The sequence below is a fragment of the Podarcis erhardii genome (genome assembly GCF_964252035.2).
Source record: "Podarcis erhardii genome assembly, chromosome: 7".
Classification (NCBI taxonomy): domain Eukaryota; kingdom Metazoa; phylum Chordata; class Lepidosauria; order Squamata; family Lacertidae; genus Podarcis; species Podarcis erhardii.
Window position 1 is genome coordinate 75,196,807 of NC_138511.1, and position 25,550 is coordinate 75,222,356.

The following is a 25,550-nucleotide window of genomic DNA, read 5'->3' on the forward strand; positions in this document are numbered from 1 at the left end:
TGGTGAAATCCAATATTTTTTATTATTTATTTATGAACAAACTCTATTCTATTATTGTGATGGTGGGCAGCTGGTCCCTGGGACCAGCCCCGGGGTCTGAGGAGAGGGGAGGGCACAGTATTCCCCGATGAGCCAAAATGGCCTGACTGGGTGGCGATGGATGTAGGAAATGGAAACGTGAGGAGGGGGAAAGGCATGAAGGCATCGTGGGAGGAACTGATATGCGCCAGGGGCGAAGATCGGGAAGCGAATTTGACAAGACGCCAGGAAGGGCAGAACAGTAACAAAGTTTGGGGACACACAGCCAAAGGAGCAACGTCTGGATGCAGGCCCCCTGCACCAATTGAATTTCTGCTCTGCGGCATCTTCCTTTTGCAAGATCCCTTGAGCAAAACCTTCCGTCAGGGGGACACCCTTGAGGGAAATCCTGTCAAGACAATAAAATGGCGGGATCCAGCCAGGGCAGGCCTCTGTATTGTCACAGTTCATATATCCAGATATATATCAGATATTCACCCCTCAAAGGTATTCCTAGATTAGCGCCCCCATCTTAAGGTCCTCTCTAAGGGTCAGGCCTTGTGTGGCGGCCATCTTGAATACCTTTCTCCACTCCAGTTCCTTGCCGGATGTGGCTGCCCTGGGAGCAGAGAGATCAAGGCAGAGGCCTAACAACATGACAATGAAAGGAGGGAGAATGTCGGGGAGCCAGGCAATTGCAAACCGCAGGGGCCTCCTCTCCTCAGACCCATAGAAAGTGCTGGTAGCGAAGTAACGGGGGGGGCGGCGAGGGGGAAGCGCAATAAATGTGCAAAAAACCAGAAAGCGCAAGTGCAATTGCTCTTAAAGAAAAGAGGCCTCGGGCGGCGCAACGGGGGGCCACAGCAGCAAAGGGGCCCCAAGCTTTGTGTGTGTTTGCGAGCAGCCATACCGCTTTCTCCTCATGCATCGCGGCAGAGGCGACCCTTTTCTCGACAGAAGGCGAAAAGGATGTGTCCTTGGAAAAAAAACAGCAAGGTGCCTGCCGGAACAAGCCGCCCCCTCCCCCTTTTTCCCTTCAGAAACACACATCGTCTGTCCCTGGGTAGCCGGGCCAGATACAGAGCTCTCTCTTTTTATTATTATTAAAAAATAGCATGCTTGGTTAAAGGGGAGGTGGGGGAGGGGAGGCCGTGCAGCGGGGTGGGGGAGCGGCTGCTTGGCTCCAGCTCAAATCTTCTCAGGGGCTGCTGATGCCTCTGCTGAGTCACTTTCCCTCTCCGCCACCGTCCTCCTCGTCCCTGGAACAGCGTTAACAAACACAGGAACGTTAGATAACTGCCACCGCATAATGAGAACCTGAGCTCAGGCTTACCGCCTCCCTCCCTCTCTCTTTTCCTTTCTCTGAGGCCCCAAAGCGGCTCAGGTCCAGCACTGAGGATTGGCACAATTGGGTTTCTGCCATGCCTCATCTGAGGTGGGAAGTGGGCACAACTGCCAACCCTAGAGACCCCTGCCCCCTTGGCTGCCTCTCCTCCTTGCTGCCAGGGCTTGTTTGCCCGAGCAAGAGAGCTGTGAGGAGAAGGTACGGCGGCTTATTTTTCACTCGCCTCGGCCTCCCCCTCTTGACCAGGGGTCACCAAGCTTTCCAGGCGCATGGGCACACAAACGGGGAAATTTCAAAACAAAATAAAAAAATTCCTTCCAGTAGCACCTTAAAGACCAACTAAGTTAGTTCTAGGTATGAGCTTTCGTGTGCATGCACACTTCTTCAGATACACTGAAACAGAAGTCACCAGACCCTTCTATATAGTGAGAAGGTGGGGAGGGGTATTACTCAGAAGGGTGGTGGGAATGGGTGATTGGCAGATAGCTGTGATGAGCCTGTTGACGACTCTTAACGGCTGCAATAGGTCTTACAGGAAAAAGCAAGGGGTGAGAAGGTACGGCGGCTTATTTTTCACTCGCCTCGGCCTCCCCCTCTTGACCAGGGGTCACCAAGCTTTCCAGGCGCATGGGCACACAAACTTTGCTGCCACATACACCCGGACAACACCATTACTGGCCCCAACAACATCACACATACCATCTCGGGACTATTTAATTGCTCATCGTCTAACATTGTGTATGCCATCAAATGCCAACAGTGTCCTTCAGATCTCTATATTGGACAAACAGGCCAAACCTTACGCCAAAGGATAAACGGACATAAATCTGACATCAGGAATCACAAGACAGAGAAACCAGTAGGAGAACACATCAATCTCCCAGGACATTCTATACAAGATCTCAAAGTAGCTGTTCTATTACAAAGGAATTTCAGAAATAGACTGGAAAGAGAAGCTGCTGAATTGCAACTTATTACCAAACTTAAAACCATGGAGAGACCTGGTCTGAACAAAGGCATTGGATTCTTATCTCATTATACATGACAAAGCCATTTTTCACCTTCTCACCCCTTGCTTTTTCCTGTAAGACCTATTGCAGTCGTTAAGAGTCGTCAACAGGCTCATCACAGCTACCCCTCCCCACCTTCTCACTATATAGAAGGGTCTGGTGACTTCTGTTTCAGTGTATCTGAAGAAGTGTGCATGCACACGAAAGCTCATACCTAGAACTAACTAAGTTGGTCTTTAAGGTGCTACTGGAAGGAATTTTTTTATTATGTTTTGACTATGGCAGACCAACACGGCTACCTATCTGTAAGGGGAAATTTCAGTGGGTGTTACACAGCCAGACACACACCGCGGCCTGTTGGCTGCAATGCTTCTTCCAAGCCTGATTTCTGTGGGGTGGGGAGCATGGGTGCAGGAGAGAGTGGACTCTGCGGGCACCGAGAAAGTCCCATAAGGGCACACAGGTGCCCTGCTCTAGGTGCCCATGCGGACTGAGCCCAATGGAAAAAGTGCAAATGAAATAACCTAGAATTGGCACTGGGTTTCCGGGCCCTTCGACAGCAGTGTCTGGAGGAAGGCTCAACAAGGGCCAGTTTCCCCAAAGTTGTGCCACAGTCCAGGGGAAAGGTGCAAACCCCCCCCCCTCCGGATTCTTCCCTTGCCACACAGCTGTTAAAGGCATGTGAGTGCCCCTCTGTAGTCGAAGTTGGCAGCCCTGCCCAGAGACAGAACTTTTCTCCCTCTGTACGTCACACCGTCTCCCCCTGCTATTTAATCTAAAACGGGGAAGCAGTAATAGAATGCTAATTAACCTTTTCCTTCAGAAGCCTGCCAAAATCACTCTCGATATTAGAAGCCGTTAGAGCGGGGAATATTGAGTGCAATCGCCATCCACTAGAGATGGGGTTTTTTTGTTTGGTAGGCCCCATGGCAACAAAGCTTAATTGCTCATAACTGCATTTGCCTACATTTGTCCCTTGCTAACCTCTTGCCTCTTCCCATATTTCCCTGCCCGCCTCTCCTTCCCATCTAGATTTCAGCAGTCATTTCCTAGGGAAAGGGACATCTTTTGCTGATGTCACTCTTGGAAAACATGGGGATGAAGCGGCGATGTTCACAATACATTACCTGCCAGCCAGGAAGTCCTGTGCCCGCCAACAGCCCTACGTGGGCTATTCAGCTACCTGCACCCCTGTACAGTTTTCCTTACTTTCCGACGTGATGGCCAAGTACTCAGAGCTGTCAGGACACAAGAGAGAAGCGGGAATATGTGTGAGGTGGGCTTTTTCCCTGATTCCCCACCCTCCATAACCAGGGCTGGCACCGGCACATGGCAGCTGCAAGAGCCCCAGCGTGGCCTATTGCTGGTGCCTATCCTGGGCCCTTCTGTAAAATAACTGTGGTTTTTTCTGGTTCTACAGCAAACACCAAATGGGTGGGTCTGGGAACTGCCCGCCATTTTAATTTCCCAGAATGCCCTGAAGTGATGTTACGCCAAGGGCATTGTGGGGAAACAACATAATCCACCACCCCCGGCCCAGTGCTCATCAGGGCAAGACTGCTGCCTATTGTTGTTGTCAGGTTAGCCTGCCAAGGCAGCCTCAGGCCTAGGAAGGGGTACATTTTGACAAGCCCCGTCCTCAACAAACCTGGAGCTGGCCTTGTTCCAGGTTCCGCTTAGTGGCTTACGAGCCAGGTCGGGTCTGCCAAAGCTCTCTAACCAGCCTCTCAAGTACACGTGAAGGCCTCTTCACACATCAAGTTTATTCTGGGGGAACCATCAAATATTTTTTAAGTGTTTGGCAATACCATGCCTCAAGTAAAGTTTGAGGACAACAGTTGAAGGTGCCAATGCTCCTAAATACCAGTGGCTGGAAACCACAGGAGTGCTCTTGTGGGCTTCTCACAATGGGCATCTGGTTGGTCATTGTGAGAACAAGATGCTGGCCTAGATGGGCCATTGGCCTGATCCAGCAGGGCTCTTGTTATGTTCTTACGGGTGCAGCCAACAGGTGTCTCAAGGACTTGTTTATTCTGCAAGAAGAGCTTTGAGGCAGGCAATGCTTTCAGCTGAGCCTGCAACTTCCTGCCAGGCTAACAAACAGGGTTATAACAGCAAAAAGAAAGGGTGAACCTGGCTTTACCACCAGTTAAGGCATAAAACCACTGCAAGACACACAGAAGTCTTCCACTGGAAGGCCCTTTGGCCTGCTTCCCAGCTCCCTCTGATCCAGTAAGACACACGGTCCAGTCTAGATGTTTTCACTTTCTGCATCCTTCCCCTGCATCACCCTGTGTTCTCCACCTCCAGCAGGGCCAGGGCCAACATCTGGCATTCTCAGGCAGCTGCTGGGGCCTTGGCAACACCAGAGGGTCCACTGTTGTTGGCAGCCCTGGGCTTCCTATACCAGTCCGGGAGCCACCTACCACTTTAAATTACCCATATTGCCCCTGATGTAAAGCTGCCCTGAGGCACTGTGGGAAATTCAAACAGCAATGACCCTGTAGCGATGCACTGCAACCATGTCATTGCCCTGGAGGGGGTTCTGCCTATGTAGGAGCTGGCCCAGCAGAGGGCACTTTGGCCAAGGTAGGTCAAAGCTGGAGCTAGCACTGGTGTCCTGTTGCTCTTTCTTTTGGCTTCTCAACACGTGTGTGTGCGCACACGCACAACTCCCCTCTTATCACCACCCACGCTTCTTACGCATTCTCTTGAGCAGCTGCCTCCGTCGCCGCAGCGATCTTCTTGTAGCAGTAGACCATCTCAGCCACCAGCCAGATGGTCAGGACGACGATGAGAACGTACATCATGATCTCGGAAACGATGGATGCCATTTCCCGGTTTTCTGTGAAAGGAAGGACAGAGATAAGGATGTACCAAACAAAACAGGCACACACACATCCCTAATGCACGTTTCTAGCTGCATTTGCTCTCCGGCTCCAGATTTTGAGTCATGTTTGTCCTGCCATGCAAATTGGTCCTCCCTTTAGCTTGGGTGTGGGGAGCCTCTTACCATTCTAACAATTTTAACAAGCAAAAGCTCCCTGCATCCATGGTTGTTAAAACTCCCCCCCTCCAATTCCTATTACAGCAACACACCAGAACCAAAAGGGCTTCCAGAGATAAACATGTGCCCTTAGTTTTCATCCCCATCCGGTACAATAGGCTGCCGCCGATTAATCAGCTACAGCTCTAAAGTCAGTGTATCTGTTGCTTGGACAGATTAAAGCTGGTAGCTCTATGCAAATGACTGAAATTTGCAGACTTCCCGGAGGCGTCTGGTTAGCCGGTGTGGAAAACAAAAGCTGGAGGAGATGAGATGGACCTTTGGTTCACCAGTGCTTTTCTTCTGTTTTAAACCAGGCACAGGAAAATGAATCTAGCCAGCACACACATGAAGGCCAAGTCTCGCAGGTGGGTGGAGCTGACCACCTGCCAATCACCTGAAATTACTGTGATACCAGGTGACCCATTTTTGAAATAAAAATTCATTGGGGGGGGGAACCCCACACGCAGTACATGGGGCTTCCTTAGCTTATTTTCAGCACTGGGGAAACCCTGAGTGCAGTGCTTTCCCAACCCTGGCTATCAGCTGATTGTCAGGGCTTGGGAAGCCTCATCCCCAGCAGTTCCCAAGCGATGACAATCAGTTGCTAGTTAGCACTTGGGAAGTGCTTTGCAGGCACAATGGAACGGCTGGGACCGCAAAGCCCCTTTTGTCCACACCCTGCCTTTACCTGCCTCACACCTGACATCATATACAAAATCAGGTGTAGGGAAGGTGGGTGTGGCTTGCCCAAAAAGGCCTGGTGGGTCTAACAAGGCCTCTGGGCTGAAGGAAGGATCCCCCGTCCCTGTCTTAAGCTTACCACTGTTTCACAGCCCGCCAAGAGTCCCCCACCACCCCAGCTTCTCCCTCCGCTTCTCCTTAGCTCCAAGCTTATACTTACGTTTCTCTACCACTGTAACATGGATGGTCTTGTTGACCATGATGTTGTGTGTGAACTCCGCCGCGAAAAAGAGTGTGCGGTTGACAGTGCAGACGTATTCACCCATATGGTCAAAGGTCACATTAAGAATGAAGATGGAGAGATCCTGCAAGTCCCGGATGTTCTTGGTCCCGTTCCAATGAACCAGGCCCTCAAAGCGAGGATCCATCACGTTGAGCCTCTCATCTGGGTCATAGCGAAGGATCTGGAGGACAGGTGAGGTTCAGTCCACACACAGAGAAGCCTGGTTGGCAGAGGTGGCCCTACTATAAGGCAAGACGTACTCAACTCCAATCTTGAACTCACTAGGTGGACTTACGCAAACCACTTCCACTCACAGCCTCAGACTCCCAACCCCAATACAGGCTTGCATATAGGGTTGTTGGCTCCGAGCCTGCTTTCAGGGATGATGGCGGGTCCGCTAGGACAGATTGGGACTGGTAGGGAGGAAAACAAGGAGCCCAACAGTAGGTGGCGTCAGAGCTCATAACAGGCAGAGCCAACTCATTCTAGTTTTGTCCCAACCCTCCTTCTGCAGAATTCTGCAAGGGCAACACTAATGCCCAAGGCTGATAGCCCTTGGGCTGGTTGTAAGAAGGCAGGCAAGTGCAAGCTGGTTGAGGACAAACTCAGTTTGGTGGGGAAGTGCCCCATCAGTCCATCTTCTGCCCTACCAGTCCCAATGTGCGCCAGCCTCCCCTACCCCTGTTCCCTGTCCAACGGCCACAGTGGCTGGGGCTGATGGGATTTGGAGTCCAATATCTGGAGGGCCATGGGCTGCCCACCCCTGTTGCAACTAGGTGAAATATAGGAAACACTTTGAATGCTGGAAAGCACAATGCAAATGTTGTCCTTTTTTATTATGATGGTGACTACCCTGTAAAAGACATCTAAGGTCCACCAGCATGATTTTTATGGGCTTTGCTTACACCATCCTGCCCCTATCCTGCTCCCAAGTCTTTTGCCTGCATCTCTGTCTTCTTCTTTCTCTCTGGGACCTCCTATACATGCAGGTGCTCCTAAAATGGTTAATCATTGATGTAGTTAATAAAAATAGCCTGGGGAAGAGCTCTCGGGAACACCAAGTACCTTGGAACTCACAAATCAACAAAGCCATTTCAAAGGAACAAGAGGCACCCAATTAACATTGGTCTCTTGGAGAATGGGAGGTCCAGCACATCAGACTATCTGCATTTAATTGCGGTTCATGTACGAAGAGTGTGCATACTCCATGGGTGTCCATTTCACGTATAGTTTCTAGCATTTAGTCAACTTATTTGTTATATTAAAACAGTGCCTGCCATACTGGGATCAATCAGTAGAGGAGAGCATATATATATATATTATATTTTATTCAATAGAATTGGAACGCTAAAACAAAAAAAAATTCCTCTAACTAGTTTTCAACAACTTAAAATACTTATTAATATATTGATAGGAACAAACATTTAAGAACAAACTATATAAAAGATGTAAAATATAAATACAATGAGGGTTTTTTTTAAAAAAAACCCCACATACTTTTAATTAAAATAAAATGCTCAAGTTATATGCCTGGGTCGGCTTGCTGAAACAAAAGATTTTTTAGCAGGTGACGAAAAGAATACAACTCCTGCCTAATATCAATGGGCTCCAAAGAATGGGTGCTGCCACACTAAGGGATCGATTTCCTACAAAAGCAGAACAAACATTACTTAGCACTTGCAAAAGTACCATATATATTCCCTCCATGGTTGGGGGGAGCCCAGCCCCCTGAAAAAATACATTGAGGGGGTGGAAACAAAACTGCCTCAGCCCCTAGGAGTCAGTGCCTATGTACCGGTCTATGCAGTTTATCCCAGTGTCTGCTGGCTCATGGGGTGCAAAGAGCAACTGGCTCCACCCCCTAAGCCGCCATTTTGAAACCGGCTCCACGCTTTCAGCCCCTATTTTGCACTTGCCTTGGATTGATGGGCTTTGCAGTTCCAAGTTGGGATGAGGACAGATCCCACAAGCTTATTTATTCTAGACTTGTGTATTTATGGTGAAGTTGATTACAACATTTCCTGGTCCAGGGAGTAAACAGGCCATTATGTTACCCGTCCCACCGCCCCCTCCACACAACCGCTTGCCCTTACATCGCCACGGCACGCACCTTGACATATTCTTCCTCCCCCTTCTGCTTGAAGAACCACTCGGTGAAGGCCTCCGCCTCCGTCTCGCTGCGCTTCTTGCAGGAGATGCACAAGATCTGGAAGCTGTTGCCGGCCACGGCCTCGGTGTACGAGTCCACCTCCACGCAGCCACCCTGGCACAACGTCACTGGGAAGGGGAGGTGGGAGAGATATCACATCAGAAAGGCAACAAAAGTTTCTCACGTGTCTCTGGCTTTTGAACGATTGGTTTGTATCCTCTCAGCAAGGGCGGCCATCTTTGCCTCCCTTCCTGGCAGCAGAATTCTTCCAGTGGTTAAAAGGATTCTAAGGTCTCAAACATAGAATAAATGTTGATAATTGCAAACATACGTAAGTATATAAACCACATGTCTACAACAGTACAGGAGAGCAATCCAAAAGCCATCTTGGCTCTCCTTAAGACACCAAATATTTCCTCTGCCTCCTTAATCCCTCTTGCCTGAGACCATGCAGGCAGGTCGCAATAAAGAGAAATTCCTGAAGCGATTCCTCTCCTATATCTATGAACCTCCTTTGTATTAATTGTCATCGTTTGCCCAGATGCTCTGCATTGAGGGATGTCTGACAGACATCCTGATTGTCTTATCAAATGCTAATGTTTTGTGTAAACTGTGTCTGGAACTAGGCAAAACTTGCCAAATCCTCAAGAATATCACACCTTGGCCTGCCTGAGCCACAGCAACCTCACCTTATGTGTGATGTGATTTCTGACTGTTTGTAAAGGGATGTCCTTCTCCACGCCAAAATGAAAACCCTTAAAATAGATGTATCTTCTTGGTTCTGAGTCTCTCTTTGCTCCTTGCTAGGTGGGGAGGGAACTCTGTTGCAACAGAAAAATAAAGATCTGCCTTGCTTTCACTGCTTCCTGCCTCCATCCATTCATCTCTGACCGATCATGGACTTAGGGGACTCAGTCCCTTGGGAAGTTGGGCAGCAAAAGACAATCACCCCTATTTTTCTATATCACAGACACTGCTAGCTTTCAGTTTTGGGGACCCACACTGAGCACAGAAACAAAGCCTCATAATTTTAATATTTTGTCACCTGCTGAAGACGTTTCTGTTTCACCAAGCATGTTCAGAGGAAGTATACCTCTGGCTTTTTAGGTACACAACATACATTTACATACCAATGTAAATAAGGGAGGAGGAGGAGAGGGGATTTCAGCAAATGTAAAATTGCAATATGCTGTCCTTGGCCCCTTTGTTAGCTCACACAACCCTGGAGAAGGCCTCGGTTTTCCCCCCTCTCGTCCTTCTGCAAGGTGTCTGCTAATGCCAATAAATACAAATGTAAGTCGACGGTGCGAGTTCTGACTAATGCAGCCGCAACAGACACTGCCAGCTCCCACCAGCTTCTTGTGCCTGCCATGATGACCCTTGGAGCTCAGCCTATGGTTGGCGGGAGGAGAGGGCCATGGGTCTACAGGAGTCTTCCCAGAATGCCTTGGGAGGGGTGGAAAGATGCCCAGTGGGGCAGGAGAAGCTGGAAAAGGGACAAGTTAAGGAGCATGGAGGAGGGGCCAGGGCCAGCTGCGGACAGCTTTCCGCCGAAGAACTTCCTCTAAGGAGCTAGAGAGCAAAGCCTCACAACAGCTTTTAGGTTGAACAATAGTGAATCTTCCCTAAGGCCGTCCTCAGAGCTTCACGGCCAAGTCTGGATTTAAGCTGGGTTCAGGCTCAATGTTCTAACCACTAGGATTGCTGACCTCTGCACCAGCTCATGGTATGTGGCCCTTTAACAGTACTCTGATCTGGAGCAATCACTAGAGCACCCCAAATACAACTTCACTGAAGGTCAAACCAGACATGATTTCAAGGACATGATTCATATGCTTGTGACCAGGGCCCTGTCTCATTTATTTACACAAATTACTTCCTTCCTTTTGTTAGACTCCGCTAACGAAATCACCATCAAAGTGGCAAAATTCTGTGCATCTGCAGGCACTGCTGGGAACCAGATGATTAAAGCCCTCTACCAAACACACCAGCACTCAAAAACTAGTTCTAGTTTAATTGTGAACAAAGCATACACAATGCTTTTTGTCATGTTGTTAATCCCAAAAAGGCTTTTGACTTGAAACTGTAAAATTGCATGTGTTTAGATGTATTCTAGTGGCTGATCTGAGATCGTAAGAATATTGATTGATAATCAAGTCCCACAGATCTGAATCATGAGCACAGGGAGGGGATGACAATTTTTCCTCCCTCTGCCTTGCCCCACTTCCCTGCTGAAAACCCCATTTCCAGAAGCTGTCATTTGGTTCAAAACATTACAAGTGGGGCAATGGACAAGCTCGGGAAGCGATTTTCAGCAGGAAAACAAAGCAGGAGGAAAGGATTAACAGCCTCTGTCAACTCTCATTGACACTCTGACCCTGCAGAATCCTGTTGACTCAATTTTAATTTATGAATACTTGCTTTTGTCATATGCGAATTATTGTCCAAGTGCATACAAAGGGCATTAATTGTATCCTTCTGTTTTGTATTCTGTTATCTCTTATTTCATTAATTAAAAAAACATTATTTCAACACACACACACCCCACAACCCTGCATGGCATGGTCCCAATCCACATCACCCTCCACCCCTGCCTGCCCCAACTTTCTGGGTTCTTTCTATAAACAAAGGGATGTCAGGACTCATAAACACAACAGGTTGAGGGTGGGGAGAAGTTTTGTGAATTAAAACTGGGGCAAATAGTGGCCGGGGGCAAATTTTAATTGGTGGGGAAGGCTTTTTATAAATAGATGTTGCTAGATGCAAACATACAACACTACAACCTGATTAAAGTTCATGACTGAGGCAATTTGGTCCAGAGCAGGGATGCAGGGCCTCAGGCCCAGATGATGCCCTCCAGGCTTCCCCATCTGGCCCCCGGGATTCTCCCCAGGCCACACCCCCTCCCGAGCTGGACCCTCCCCAGCCCTGCATTGCAACCTCCTGGACTGCTTTTCCCTGGCTGCAATGTGCCCTTCGATTCCTGGTAATGCTTCTTTCTTGCCTGGATGGAGGACAGAGAGGGATAGGTGAGCATGAAGATACAGGCCTGCTATACAATGTTGTTGTTTTTAAAATCACATGTTGCCCCTCCCGGCTTTGTCTCTGGCCCCACCCACCAATTGCATGTGGCCCCCAGAAGATTGCCCAGAAGCGAATATGGCCTTTGGGGTAAAAAAGGTTCCCCACTCAAAGTTCAGGGTTGAACCTGGAGGAAAGAGTCCCGTCAAACAGATAGCTCAGTTGGTTAGAGCATGGTGTTGATAATGCCACGGTTGCAGGTTCAATTCCCTATATTGGATAGCTGCATATTCCTGCATTGTAGTGGGTTGGACTAGATGATCCTCAGGGTCCCTTCCAATTCTACAGTTTGATGATGATGATGATTTATTATATATATCCCGCCCATTTGTCTGGGTTTCCCCAGCCACTCTGAGCGGCTCCTAACAGAACAATAAAAACACGATAAAACTTCAAACATCAAACACTTCCCTAAACAGGGTTGCCTTCAGATGTCTTCTAAAAGTCAGATAGCTGTTTATTTCCTTAACATCTGACGGGAGGGAGTTCCACAGGGCGGGCGCCACTACCAAGAAGGCCCTCTGCCTGGTTCCCTGTGACTTCACTTCTCACAGTGAGGGAACTGCCAGAAGGCCCTCGGAGCTGGACTTCAGTGTCTGGGCTGAACGATGGGGGTGGAGATGCTCCTTTCAGGTATACTGGGCTTAGGCCATTTAGGGCTTTAAAGGTCAACACTTTGAATTGTGCTCGGAAACGTCCTGGGAGCCAATGAAGGTCTTTCAGGACCGGTGTTATGGGGTCTCGGCGGCCACTCCTAATCACCAGTCTAGCTGCCACATTTTGGATTAGTTGTAGTTTCCAAGTCACCTTCAAAGATTCAATCCAGATCCTACTTTTCCATGGGAGTCACTGAGAGTGGTATTGGGCATCTCTCTCGCCCTCAGTTCCACTTCTGAAAAGGAGAATAACTCACAGGATCCACAGGCAAACCACTGGAACAGAGGACACTGCCAGCTATTCTGCGGAGATCAGCTGCATCAGCAGGAAGAACACAGCTGCCCTCTGTTAAGACTGAGCTCCTGCTGAGGCACTGGCGCCGCATATGTTACAGCGCGTTGACTCCCTGAATCCAGAAAAGTCCGAGGCAAAACTGAGCGAAGGCCCAAATCCTAAACATACTTACTACGGGAGTAAGGCCCACTAAATCCATTTGGATTTACTTCTGAGTAAGCATAAGATTTTGCTGTACGTGATAACGACAATGACAATGCTACAGCAAGATTGGAAAACCTGTGGCCAGATGTTGCTGGGCAAGGACCTTGGAGACCAGGGTTCAAATCCCCACCCAGCCATGAAGCTCACTGGGTGGCCTTGGGCCAGTCCCTGCCTCTCAGCCCAACCTACCTCACAAGGTTGTTGTGAGAATAAACGTCCGATACAAATATCTCACATCCCTTCCACTATCCTCACTTCCACCCCAGGAGATTCACTTGGCGCCTGCAGATGCCACAGTTCAGGTGGGTTTGTTTGACATTTCCCAAGTCGTATCATGCTCTCATTGCACTGCTGTTCAGGGGCGGAGGAAGGGGGTGCGGGGGGGTGCAGTCCAACCTGGGTGTCACCACTCAGGGGGGTGACAAAATGCTGGGTGGCACTCGCTGTGGGGCCTGCAGTGCACCCAAGCCACGTGTCTCTCCTGGGAGAGACACAGTGGCTTGGGCACACGCAGACTCCACGCTGCCCAAACGGTCCAACCGCTGCCCCCCCCCCCCCCCCGCTATAGGGTGGCTGAATGGGAGGAGGCAGGCAGAATCCAGAGGCCCCATGATGCGCCCCACCCTCATGGGCTGCTCGCGCTGTCCCTGGGCACGCTGCCCCAGGCGCCCGAGCGCCTTCCTCCACTGCTTCTGCTGTTCAACTACCGTGTCCCTCATTCCCATATTAGTGGGGCAGGAAAAGTGACCCCACTAAGTCTCCCGATGTATATTTTGCTCTAGGAGGCTTCATTTGGTCAGAATCGGGGATACACTTCCAGAGTTAACACTACATACATTGCTTCTGCTAAATGAGCCACCACAAGCTGCTAGAGGGCTGTGAAAATTTGTGTCCCGGGCTTCTTAGACCCGTCTACCCACCAGTGGCGTAGCGTGGGTTGTCAGCACCCGGGGCAAGGCAAGTAATTTGCGCCCCCTAATCCGTGGATTTGCGCCCCCTAACCCGTGGATTTGCGCCCCCTAACCTGTAGATTTGCCCTAACCCCAGATGTTGCGCCCGGTGCGGCCGGCCCCCCCTGCACCCCCCACGCTACGCCACTGCTACCCACATATTATCGGAAACCAAAGGGGCGCATTGGTTGCCAGGTATGATTTTTCCCCCCAGCTATCCTACCCCACTATACAGCTGTCCAACAGTTTTTACCTCCATTTTTAAAAACAAAAACAAAACTATCTCTCTCTTTTTTATATATACTTTTCAGGTTTATACATTTCACTGATTTTACAATCATTTTGACATTTCAAAACTTGACTTCCTTCCCCCTTTTTCTGCGGTTCCTTAAATTTATTTCTAATGTATTCTGCATATCCTAATTAAGTTAATTGGCTCATTTAGTCATCTTCTTTAAATATATACTCTTACGAAACTGCAGGTTATTACAATAATCCTGCCGTTGTTTTTATCTGTTTACAATTTATCTGTAAATATTCAATAAACCATTTCCATTCTTTTATTTTTTTTAAGAAGTTTGTTATCTTGATTTCTTATTCTTCCGGTAAGTTTCACCATTTCTGCATATTCCAGGAGTTTTTGTATCCATTCTTCCCGTGCTGGGACACCTGTGCAGGGGGCGAAGTAAGAAGAACCACCACCCAGTGCAGGATGTCGGGGGCGGAGCAAACTGCCCAGTGCGCATGCGTGCGCACTGCTACATTCAGCGCATGCGCCGCTACATACCACGCATGTGAGCGCACTGTACGGGCGGTGGCGGAGGGTGCAGCTGCAAGTGGAGGACCTTCCACATGCGGTGGCGGCATGATGGCGGCAGCTCGCGCCACCGCACCCAGGGTGACAGGACAAGTCCCTCGTGGGCTGCCTTCTTGTCACCCCCTCAGAGATGGCACCTGGGGCAGACCGCCCCCTGCCCCCCTTCCTCCGCCACTGTACCTGTGAGCTTGGGCCCCAGAACTGACCAGTAAGATCACCTCACCCCACAAGGAATCCTGCCTCTTCCTTGGGAGTGGGAATGAAAGCGTCAGAGTGGGAAGCCTGCAGAGATCAATTACTGGGACTGCATCATCATCAAGTGTGACTGAGCACCCGTGGGCGAGTAATTGAGTAGGTGTGACAACATTGTTGGCAAAGGGAGGACCGCATGTGCGCATGTTTGTGGCTGCAAAGCGTGTCAGCACACCAGTGGGCGAGAGCCAGCATCCTCCGGCAGGTCATTTTCTTTCTCCCCGCTTTTCATGCATCAGCAATGACACCCTGCTGGCTCGAAGGACAGAGCTTGCAGAGGGAGCTTTGCTGACTTCAGCACACAATCAGCAGCATCTGAAGCCAGTGGTTCTTTTGCAAAAGTCTTAGCTACTGACCAATTCTCAGCACTCTCCTGCTTGAGAACCAGCAGGACATGATGTTCAGCCTCTGCGATCTCATGCCGGAAACCCCCAGAGCTTTAAAAACAGGCTTGTAAACAGCTGCTCGCCTAGGGTTGAGTCAAAATCTGGCTCAAGGTAACCAGGTAGGGGAAATTATGAAAGTTACTTTTTCTTGAGGGTTTGGCCCCAGGTTTTCCTAGAGGGGGCAAGGGCTTAACAAGATGCCTTGATTCCCTCACATATACATGTGCAAAGTCTCCTTCCACGTGGCTGCTAGCATACTTGGAAAGGGCAGGTAAAAAAAGAGTGCAAAGGGACCTCAGGGCTCTGGAAACACAGGCAGTTGTTTCATTCCATCTAACTCAGCAGCACTAACAGGCAACGAAGGAGAAATGTGATTCTGTTTGCATTTAACAAGAAACTACCTTACCTACACTTTTCAAACTAATATGTGAACCAAACCGTAGCTCTTCTTCAAAGTTTGCACTTCTCTGAATTTTGCAATGCCAAACCAAACACCACGTACCAAAAAATGCATATATGGGGGGATGTGCATAAAACATAGGGTTGTATCCAATGTCAGCCCTACTCAGAGTAGGCCCAATGAAAGCAAAAGATATAACTTTACAGTCATTCAATGGGTCTACTCTGAGTAGGACTTAGCTTATTACAAGCCATATGTTAGTGAAAATAACATACAAAAATGCACTATTTTCAGGGGGAACCTTTTGCAAAAAAAATGTGTAAATGTGCATGCTTTAGTTTAGATCCCTGTATTGCAGAGGGTAGGATTAGATGTCCCTTGGGGTCCCTTCCAATTCTACAATTCTATTATTTTATGTAAACTAACATGTTTATCAGGAGAAATTGACATAGAAGTGTTGGTGAATTTTCATGAGGATTTTTACCCCTATCACAAATTGCTGTGGAAATGTGGAGAACTGAATTTAAGTCTGGAAAATCAGGGGGGCCACCCCTTCTCCAACTCATCTCCTTCAGCCTGAATTAGCGAACGAATATATATTTTAAGGAGGAGAAAAGGGGGTGAGATTGGGAGCACTAGATGCCAGCTTACTCTGTCTGGGTTGTGTTTGTATGCATGAATATAACTATTATTTTAAACAGGAGGTGCCAGCTCCAGGTTTTTGGGCCAGTGGAAATCAGTGCACATGCCCAATCCCAAAGGAGAAAACGCCGCCCGGGAGAATGTTCAAAGTGCTTTTCCTCTTGCCGTTGCATAACCAGAGCCAACTCTGAAACATCTGAGGCTAAGAGAATGGGCTCCCAGGACAAAGGTGGATGCTTCCCGATAGCACCTCTCATCCATCCCTCTAATAGCAAACACAGAAAGTAAGTGCCAACAGGACTGTAGCCAAAATGTGGCCATTGAGAAACAAGAGGGAGATATCAGCATGCCTGGAGAACTGCAAAGGGGAGCTGTGTTGTTGTTGTTGTTTTTTGGGGGGGGTGAATTTAATGGATCAGGGGAAAACAAACCCAAATGGGGACCGAAGAGGCTCAATGGCTGCAGAACACTGAGTATCTGGTTGAAGGAGAACGGTCATACGGTGGAAGAGAGGAATGAAACAGGAGTATCCTGAAAGAAGCTGCCGGGTTGGCTGGAACACTGAGCAGCTAAAAGGCACGCTGCAACATTGTGTTGCAGGTCCCACTCGTTTCATGTGCTTCTGACACCAAAGATGCTTGCTGCGAGAAAGCCTGGGGGTGTCAAGCAAGCTCGGGGAATGTCAGGAGGCGGGTGGACTGTATCTTCCTGAGCATTGCCATTTGGCCACAGCCCCACGATCAACTCTGCAGCACTCGAGCAAGAGCCGTGAAAATTTAATGATTAGAAATGGGCCGACCATTAGTTTTAAGTAGCGTCCAGAAACACAAGCAATCCCCAGATGTACAGCTCCTTCTATTAGCATAAGGTAAGAGCATACCTTTAATACTGTTTGCAAATTATGACATCACTACTCCCCCACCTTTAAAAACATACAGTTTCCTCCTAAATTTCTTGCTCCCCTTTGCTGTCTTCTAAAGACTGGGAGAATTTGTCCATTTCAGTTTCTTTCAGAGTCTCGTCCTTTCAAGTCTTAAGTTCAGTTCTGCATACAGTGGTACCTCAGGTTACATACGCTTCAGGTTACATACGCTTCAGGTTACAGACTCCGCTAACCCAGAAATAGTGCTTCAGGTTAAGAACTTTGCTTCAGGATGAGAATAGAAATCATGCACCGGCGGCGCGGCGGGCCCCATTAGCTAAAGTGGTGCTTCAGGTTAAGAACAGTTTCAGGTTAAGTACGGACCTCCGGAACGAATTAAGTACTTAACCCGAGGTACCACTGTATTCCCATATCAGTTTCCAATTAAAAACAAATAAATGCAGAAACATTGCTACCCTCAGTTAAAATGGGTGGGAGACTTCAGGTGCTGGGGCTGAATACAACCTTGCAGGCCTCACTGAACATGGCCCTTGGAACTCTCTTCAGGCCACACCCCCTCTCCAAGCCACGCCCACACCTCATTAAATGCTCTGGCCTGGCCAGAAAGTGTCCTTCAACTTTGTGTTAATGCCTCTTGTTGGCCTAGATGGAGCATGGAGAGGTGGATGTACAGAAATCTTTGACCTTGGGGTGGCTGGAAGGAAGCTTTACTGTCCTAAAGAGTCAAATCTATTGTTCCATCTACAGTGGTACCTCAGGTTAAGTACTTAATTCGTTCTGGAGGTCTGTTCTTAACCTGAAACTGTTCTTAACCTGAAGCACTACTTTAGCTAATGGGGCCTCCTGCTGCTCCTGCGCCACCGGAGCCCGATTTCTGCTCTTATCCTGAAGCAAAGTTCTTAACCTGAAGCACTATTTCTGGGTTAGCAGATTGTGTAACCTGAAGAGTATGTAACCTGAAGCGTATGTAACCCGAGGTACCAATGTATTTTGGCCTCTGGCTCCACCCACCACTGACATGCACACATACAGCACAGAAGGTAATGTGGTTTTTGGGTGGAAAAAGTTTCTCCGCCCGAGTTAAAAGGAACAACTATCAACTGAAGTGAAAAATCTCTGCCTGAAGCCCTTGGTGGACAAACAGATTTAATAACTTGGGGGAGGCTAGCAAATTAATACCCAGTGCAGTTTGGCCATCAGCTTAGATTGGGTTCCCGTTTTAGCACCACATTTTTTCTTGGCCCTGGTTGTAAATTAATGGGGTGACTTGGAGCGCTATCGAAGCGCACTCTCTGTGCTATTGGTTAGCAACCAGAGGCCCTGGTATGAAATCTGGCCAACTGCATAAGACCACTTGGCCCATCTGTTGCCAAACTATGGCCAAAAGGGCAGAGAGTGTAGCATCTGCAGCAGAACAGAAATTTGCAAACGAAGGAGTGGGGCGCTTTGGGGGAACCCGGGCATCTTCTTGACCCTTCGCCCTCTGTTCTAGTCCTCCAGAAAATCTGCTTGCTGACAAGGGTTGTATACCCTTCGCACCCCAATGAAAGCATCCTGCCCAACAGCAGAGGTGAGTCCAGGAGGGCCACACCTGAAACAAATACGTAGCTACATATTTTAAAAGGTGTCATTTGTATGTCATTTGCAAAAAAAAAAGAAGGTCAGAGGCAGCCCAAGCACAACAAGCAAGCATGCAGCTTCCTTTTTGTAAATAGCCTTTCTTTGGGGTTACAGATCCCAAAATGTGATAATGGCCCCCAGTTCTGATGGTTTCGAAAGGGGATTAGACCATTTCACAGGTTGTCAACAGTAGCTACTCTTGATGGCTATTTTCAGGACCAGAGTCTGCCTGTGGGCTTTTTGTAGGGCCAGCGGGTACATGAGGCAGACTGAGGCAGCCACCTCGGAGGACAGAATCCCACAGGCCAGCATCCAGCCCCCCCCCCATCCTACCCACCTGGGCATGTGATACCCCCTCCCAAAGGTTGCCCATAAGGGCATAAAGCCCCCAATAATTTTAGTTTGGGGGCTGAAAGAGTTTTCCCTCATTTGTTCACGTTAGAGAAGTGAAGAAATTGTTTGAGGAATTTAGAAGTAGTGGTGCACAAGGAACAAACGGTTTGCGAGATTGGCTCTAGAACCCTAAATTCCTGTCAGCTCAGATGACGTGAGTAAAACTTGTGACACATTGCGCAGTCTCCCCTACCACATCGGCGGACGCAGATGTCAAAATTGTTCCATTTTCCATTTCACTGTTTTAACGTCATTCCACCCGTGCACCTTAATTCAGCACTAGGCGGTTTGTGAAATACAGCTGGTTCGCAAATTTCAGGATTTAAAACAGATGGACCTGTATGCCTTTTGTATAGCCCACTGCTATGGAGACTTTGTAAAAGTCCCTTATTTTGGATTGATGAAGATATACACAGGAAGATGACAGATCAAAGATCAGGGGCCCAGGTGAGAGCTGGGAGGGTCTACTTGTCTGTATATGGAGAAAGGGATTTGATAAAATTCCAATAGAGGACTTTTGGTATTCATTCTTTTATTTTTCTCCTTCTGCCTCTCTAGTTCTTTACCTTTCTCTCTCTTTTTTTATTTAGGTTATTCTTTATTCTTTTTCTTTAGATTAGTTTGGCTTTTATTGTATGCAATGTAGAAAACTTTCAATAAAAATATTTACAGAGAGAGAGAGACTGACTTCAGCATGTATTGCTAAATAATTGCTGATTTCTGAAAAAGCACTTCAGTGTTAGGAATCTCACTTCTAATGATCACTTTCTGAGATCCCGAGAAAAGCCCATATAATAAATAAATACAGGTAGACACAGATGGGAGGAGGGCCATGACATCACCCGCCCATTCCACTATAGAGATGTACTGTTGACATAACAAAATACAGCACACAAGCCGGGGGGGGGGGGGAGAGACCGGGAATAGATTCATCCAGTACTTTCCAGAATGTGGAAAATAGGCATGGGTTTTCTTCCATCTGCAAAGCATCCAGAGCTTTTGATTAAGACAGGCTTACAAATAGCAACCACCCCCTGGGGTGAGAATATATTAAAAAAAAAAAACTCACTTCCAGGCTACCAGGCATAGGACAGTTTTTGAAAATTGGGAACAATAATTATTTTATTTTAGCTATACATAAATATGTGTGGGAAGGCAACCAATAAACTTTCTTTCCGGGGTCAGGAGGGATCAGTCCCTTTGCTGTGTGGTATAGTATATTACTGGCTTGTTGAGTCTACTTTGTTTTTTTACTATAACCCCAAGATCCACAAACAGAGGTTAGGTGCAAAATATATACAGTTTAGAATTAAGGAACAGGGCAGGTTGCCTCTTGAGCACATCCTGAGCCTGGGATTTTGTCTTCATCACCAGAACTGAACTGAGCTCATAATCGTTTCACATAGCAATCCACTCTTAGTGAGCTTTCTTCATCTCAGTGGCCTAATTTAGGAGGGGAAAGTTCTTCTGCAGTTGCAATTGTTGAAGGACTAGGAGTAAGGGGGGAAGGGGGGACCACTCTTGCTGATCTACTGCAAATCATCCTGAGAGCTAGCAGATCCCAATCTACTTTCTGCCCACCTCTGGTGTAGCAGACTAGGAATCGGGAAACCCAAATTTAAAACCCGCGTTCAGCCATAAATCAATCTTTGTAATCTTGGGGGTCCGTCACTGGCTCTCAGCCTAACCTGCCCCACAGGGCTGTTGTGAAAACAACATTGAGAGGGAGAGGAAAGCATGCATGTCGACCTAGCTCTCTGGAAGATTACAATGAGATGGATAAATAAACTGGTGCCAAAGGTTTTGGAATACCTTCCTGAATTATGTCTGTCCAGCCCTATATTTCTACATGCATTCCGATGGGTTTTATTTCAGTGGGCAAATGGTTCTTTATACCAAGGAGTTGTTACAGCCTTATGCTATGTCATGTTGCTCATTTGCTTTAATCAGCTGTTTTAATATTTCTGGTCGTGGCTGCAATCCCATGCACGCTTACCCATTTTATACAGTGGGACTTATTCCTGGGTAAATACCATACATAGGACCGTTCTGTGTATTTAATGCAGCTTCTTCTTCTTTCTTTACGTTTTACTCCCCTGGGTGATCCGGCAAGTGAAAAAAGCAGAGGCACAAATGACTGGAAATAAATAAATTGCTAAGTAGTGGATTGATCTGCATGTCTGCTTTGAAATTCCCGCCCCCACCCTCTATTCTTCCTGGATCCAGGGGGCTGTGTAGTACGAGAGCAAATATTGCTCTATGGAGTCCAATTATTTTCACTATCCTGGATCCACGAGGAAACCAATGCACACAGAGATATTGGCTCGGGGTCGTCGTTACTGTGCTCAGCAAGGTAGGAGCACCTAAAGGCACCACACACACACACACACACCCCTGTGTATTTCGTGAAGTCGGGGCATCCCACTGGGTCAGAACAGAGAACCCCAAAGCAAGGGATGGGAATCTCCATAGATAGATAGGCAAGAATTTGCTGGACTAGTTGCCACCGACGACATCTGGAGGAAGGCCACAAGTCCCTGCAGATGCTATCAAAGATGGTGGGAGAGTTTTCATAGAATCGGAGAGTTGGAAGGGACCACTGCCAGTGGTTCTCATCCTGTGGGTCCCCAGGTGTTGTTGGACTACAACTCCCATTGTCCCTGAGCTCTGGCCTTGCTAGCTCTGTGTGATGGGAGTTGTAGTTCAACAATCTCTGGGGACCCACAGGTTGAGAAAGGCTAACCCAACGCCCTGCAATGCAGGTATCTTTTGCCAAACCTGGGGCTCGAGCCCACGACCTTGAAATTAAGAGCCCCATGCTCTACCAACTGAGCTATTCCAAACACCTTTCTCCTTTTCCTCTGCCTCCTCCAAAGCCATACTAAATCTATGGGGATGAACCGGAAGATCCTAGCACAGATATGGAAGGGAGTGGATGCAGACCGGGCAGCACAGTCAGGTTAGGACTTTAGGACAGCAGTCCAGGGCCCCAGACTCTGAAGAATGAGGGTCCCCCAAGCAGCAGGGCTCGGGATGCCATGTTTTGAAGTCAAGTAAAACACATCGTCATCTAAAGTGTTTGGCAGTGGGGAAGATAGTTCAGGGTCTAAAATTACCTGATTGCACCACTGGGAAGATTTCTAACAGCAAGAAGGTATTACGCTACCTATAAACCCATCAGAAAGAGAAAAGGCTGCTGACATAGGAACAGAGACAGATGGAAGGGGACCCAAGAGGAGGCTGGCAGGAGGCAGGAATAGGCAAGGTAGGTTTTCTAGAAAAAATTGTACTGGGCAATTTCCCCATGGAAATTAAGGATAGTTTGCCACCAGGATTTTTCTGATGCCCTAGCGCATGGCCTTATTTAGCATTTTTATTTTGCTTGCATTTAAGAAAGAAAGCTAGAAACTTTGAAAATGCCACGCTTGTCTAATTTTATATTAGCAGTTGGCATTCATTGTTACTCATGAATGCAAAAGAAGAAGGAAAATATGTGGCAAACTAAAGCACCAAAATATTTGGGGGAGGTCACCCCCACATCATTGACAGCAATGGGTGTGATCCTTCCTTAGTTTCTTTTTACCCTGTCCATTTCTCCCCGTCTTTCTCATAGTTTAGCCAGAGAAACACTTATATTTTGTCTACAGTGCACCCCCCAAAAAACCCTCTATCCTTTCAACTGTACAGTACCTGCCTTATTTTTTCACACAATTCCCTGTTTCTCTTCTGCACACAAATGCACAGCCTGATCCATAATTTGTAGATTCAGGAGTAAATCCCACTGCCTTTAGCCAGACTCACTGGGACCCCTTTTGGAGAACATCTTAGCACACAAAAACTGGGGCTCCTTCCGTGGGCTATTGTTAACTTAAAAGTCCATTACCTTTGCAACCACTCTGACTATTCACTCCCACCCCCAAATTGCTATTACATTTGCAATCTCTGCTCTTGGCTCCTTTGAGATTATCCCTGCTGGGTTGACTGTATGGGGAGGTGCTACTTTGGGCCCCTTTTGGGAACAGACAAAGAAATCCTGACATGGATTTTAGAGGCCATGGAATGGACTCTGTGGGACCTATGAAAAAAAGTGCAGAAAAGGATTGAGTGGCAGTGGTGTGGCCTCTGTTCAGCCCTGCACAACATACACAAAATCCTGGGCCCTAAGACTGGGATCAATATGCGAACCCTAACAGAGGGAGAGAAGAACTGGAGCTGGATTTCAAGCTCCCCAGGGTGGACTGTTTGCACCCTCTCCTTAAGGGAAGTTCTGAAAGAGAAGAACCCCTTTATAGGGCCAGTGAAAGCTCAGAGAAGACTCAGCACTGGGTTCACTATAGTGGATCTCAAGAGATTCGGATTCTATCTGAATCATGCCCCAGAAAAACAAAAACAGAAGCCCTTAGCTGCATTGAGGAGGGGGCAGGGATGTGCGTGTTTTGCACTGGGTTCAAGTCCCACGACACAAAATCTAGGAAGTGGGTTTTCTTGGGATCAAACCGTGTGCCTGCGCAGGCCCTAAATGAGCAAGAGGAGTCCTGGTCCTTCCTTGGTCTTCCCCACCACCACCACAACGATCCAGCTAGTTTTGCTCTCCCTGCACGTCTAAATTGGGCTTCCGCAGCGCTCCCACCGAGGTCCCACTCCGTACCCTTAGATCCGGATTCACCCCGTTGTCTCTCTCTCTCCCTCCCCTCGCCCCCACCCCCCTGTTTCTCCAACTCACCCAGGGCCAAGCACAGCAGGAGCGAGATGGGGCGCGGGGTAGCCATCCCGGGGGGTTCGGATCCAGGGTGCGCGCCCTTCTTGGCCTAGGGGGGGGACAGACACAGCGCCGGGCTCCCCCCGCCCTTCCCAGCAACCTCCTGCGGTCAACAGACAGACGATCCTGGGGGAGAGTCTTCCAGGGAGGGTATTTATAGCCCGAGGCTGAGCTCAGCGCCCGCAGGAGAAAACCCAAGAGCGCCTTGGAATGCCGGAGCCGGATGCAGCTGACTCGGCCTCGGCCACTTGATCCCGCTCGGCCCCGAAGAGGGCGGCGGCGGCGGCAGGGGGCGCTGCGCCGCTAGTTGCCCCGACGGCTGCCCCTTGCGCCGCGGCGCTGCGACGGGACGAAGCCGGGGACCGAGAGCAAGAGGAGATGCAGAAGAGGCGGCCGGCGGGAGGATCCATAAAAGTTGGGATGGGCCCGGAGAGCGCGCGGGGGTCCTTTCTCCTCCTCACCAAGCCAGGGCGAGGCGAGCCGGGGTGGCTTGTCCTGCCGAAGATCCCGCGTCTGGAGCTTTGAATTTCCTGCCAATTTTCTTTCCCAAAAAATTATTTGTTTGCTTGTTTCCCGGTCCCAGGAGCCGTGTCCTCCTCACTCCGAGGTGCGCCGGCCAGGCTCCAGGCGCTCACGGCCTTGCTTCGGGTCCGCTGGCGGCAAGGCTCCGCGAGTCACCTTTAAATCCGGAGTGCCTTCCGAATGGACATCCTGTCTCTTTTTCTCGGCGAAAACACGGGCATGCACATGCACACACCCCGATCTAACCAGGCAGCGCAGCCCGATTGGCAAAGCGTCTTCGGCGCGCGCAAGGAGGAGCTACCCGCCCCCACGAGCAGGTGCGGGACGCAGCAGGGCCGGATCCATGGCCGGTGCGCGGCGCCTCGGAAGCCCCTTCGCGGGCTGTACTTGGGACGGGGAGAGGTCAGATCTTTTTAACCGCTTCCTGTCGCCGGTAGGGCTGGATCGAAGCGAGGAGGAATCGATTTTGGAGACAAGACTCTACCTGCTGCAGAGGGATGGGAAGGATCAGGGTGTGGGGTGAGACGCTGCCCGGATGACCCTCCCTCCTTCCTTCTCTCTCTCTCTCTCTCTTTCTCCTTCCCGCCTTCCTTCCTTCCTTCCTTCAACTGGGGGCTGCGACGCGGCGATTTGCCCGCTCTCGCCTTGCCTAGCCTTCCCCGGCGGCGCGCACCGCTGCGGCAAAGCCGGCGCTGGCGGCGGAAGGCTTGGGCTTGCTGGCGCTGCTGCTGCTGCTGCTCTTGCTGCTGCTGTCGGAGAGGGCGGCTGGGAATGAATCAAAGCGTGCGCCAGTCGGAGGGGGAGGGCGCAGCGAAAGTTGATGCATTGCAGCAGCAGCCCAAGCAACAGCGGGAGCCGAGCAGGGAGCCGCCACGCGGGGCAAGCCGAGGGTAGGCAGGCAAGGGGAGGGCGAGCTGGCTGGCTGGACGTGAGCGCCAAGCACTGCGCCCACCTGCCCACCCGTCCTCCTCCGCCTCCTCGGCCGTGTGGTGGGGAATAATCAACCAGGGGGGCGGGTGTGCAAGGAAGATCAGGACGGAAGAGGGATGCGTCACTCTCTGCAGTGGCTGCGGGAGCGGAGGAGCCCGGCAGCAGCTCGTCCCAAGTCGTGTCCCCCGCCCCGCCAGCGCGAGTCACGCCCACGGTGGGTCCTCG

General features: G+C 49.3%; 1 protein-coding gene across 1 annotated transcript; it reads right to left on the minus strand.

Annotated features, from left to right (window-relative positions):
- On the minus strand, nucleotides 1-25,359 carry SCN1B (sodium voltage-gated channel beta subunit 1). Its single transcript, XM_081869708.1, has 6 exons — nucleotides 23,838-25,359; nucleotides 8,497-8,663; nucleotides 6,324-6,567; nucleotides 5,077-5,218; nucleotides 3,501-3,611; nucleotides 1-1,277 (listed from the first exon to the last, which is right to left on the minus strand). Exons 1-5 carry the CDS (start codon nucleotides 23,881-23,883, stop codon nucleotides 3,545-3,547), a joined length of 666 nt encoding a protein of 221 aa, XP_081725834.1. The 5' UTR covers nucleotides 23,884-25,359; the 3' UTR covers nucleotides 1-1,277; nucleotides 3,501-3,544.
- Nucleotides 25,360-25,550: the final 191 nt, after the last annotated feature.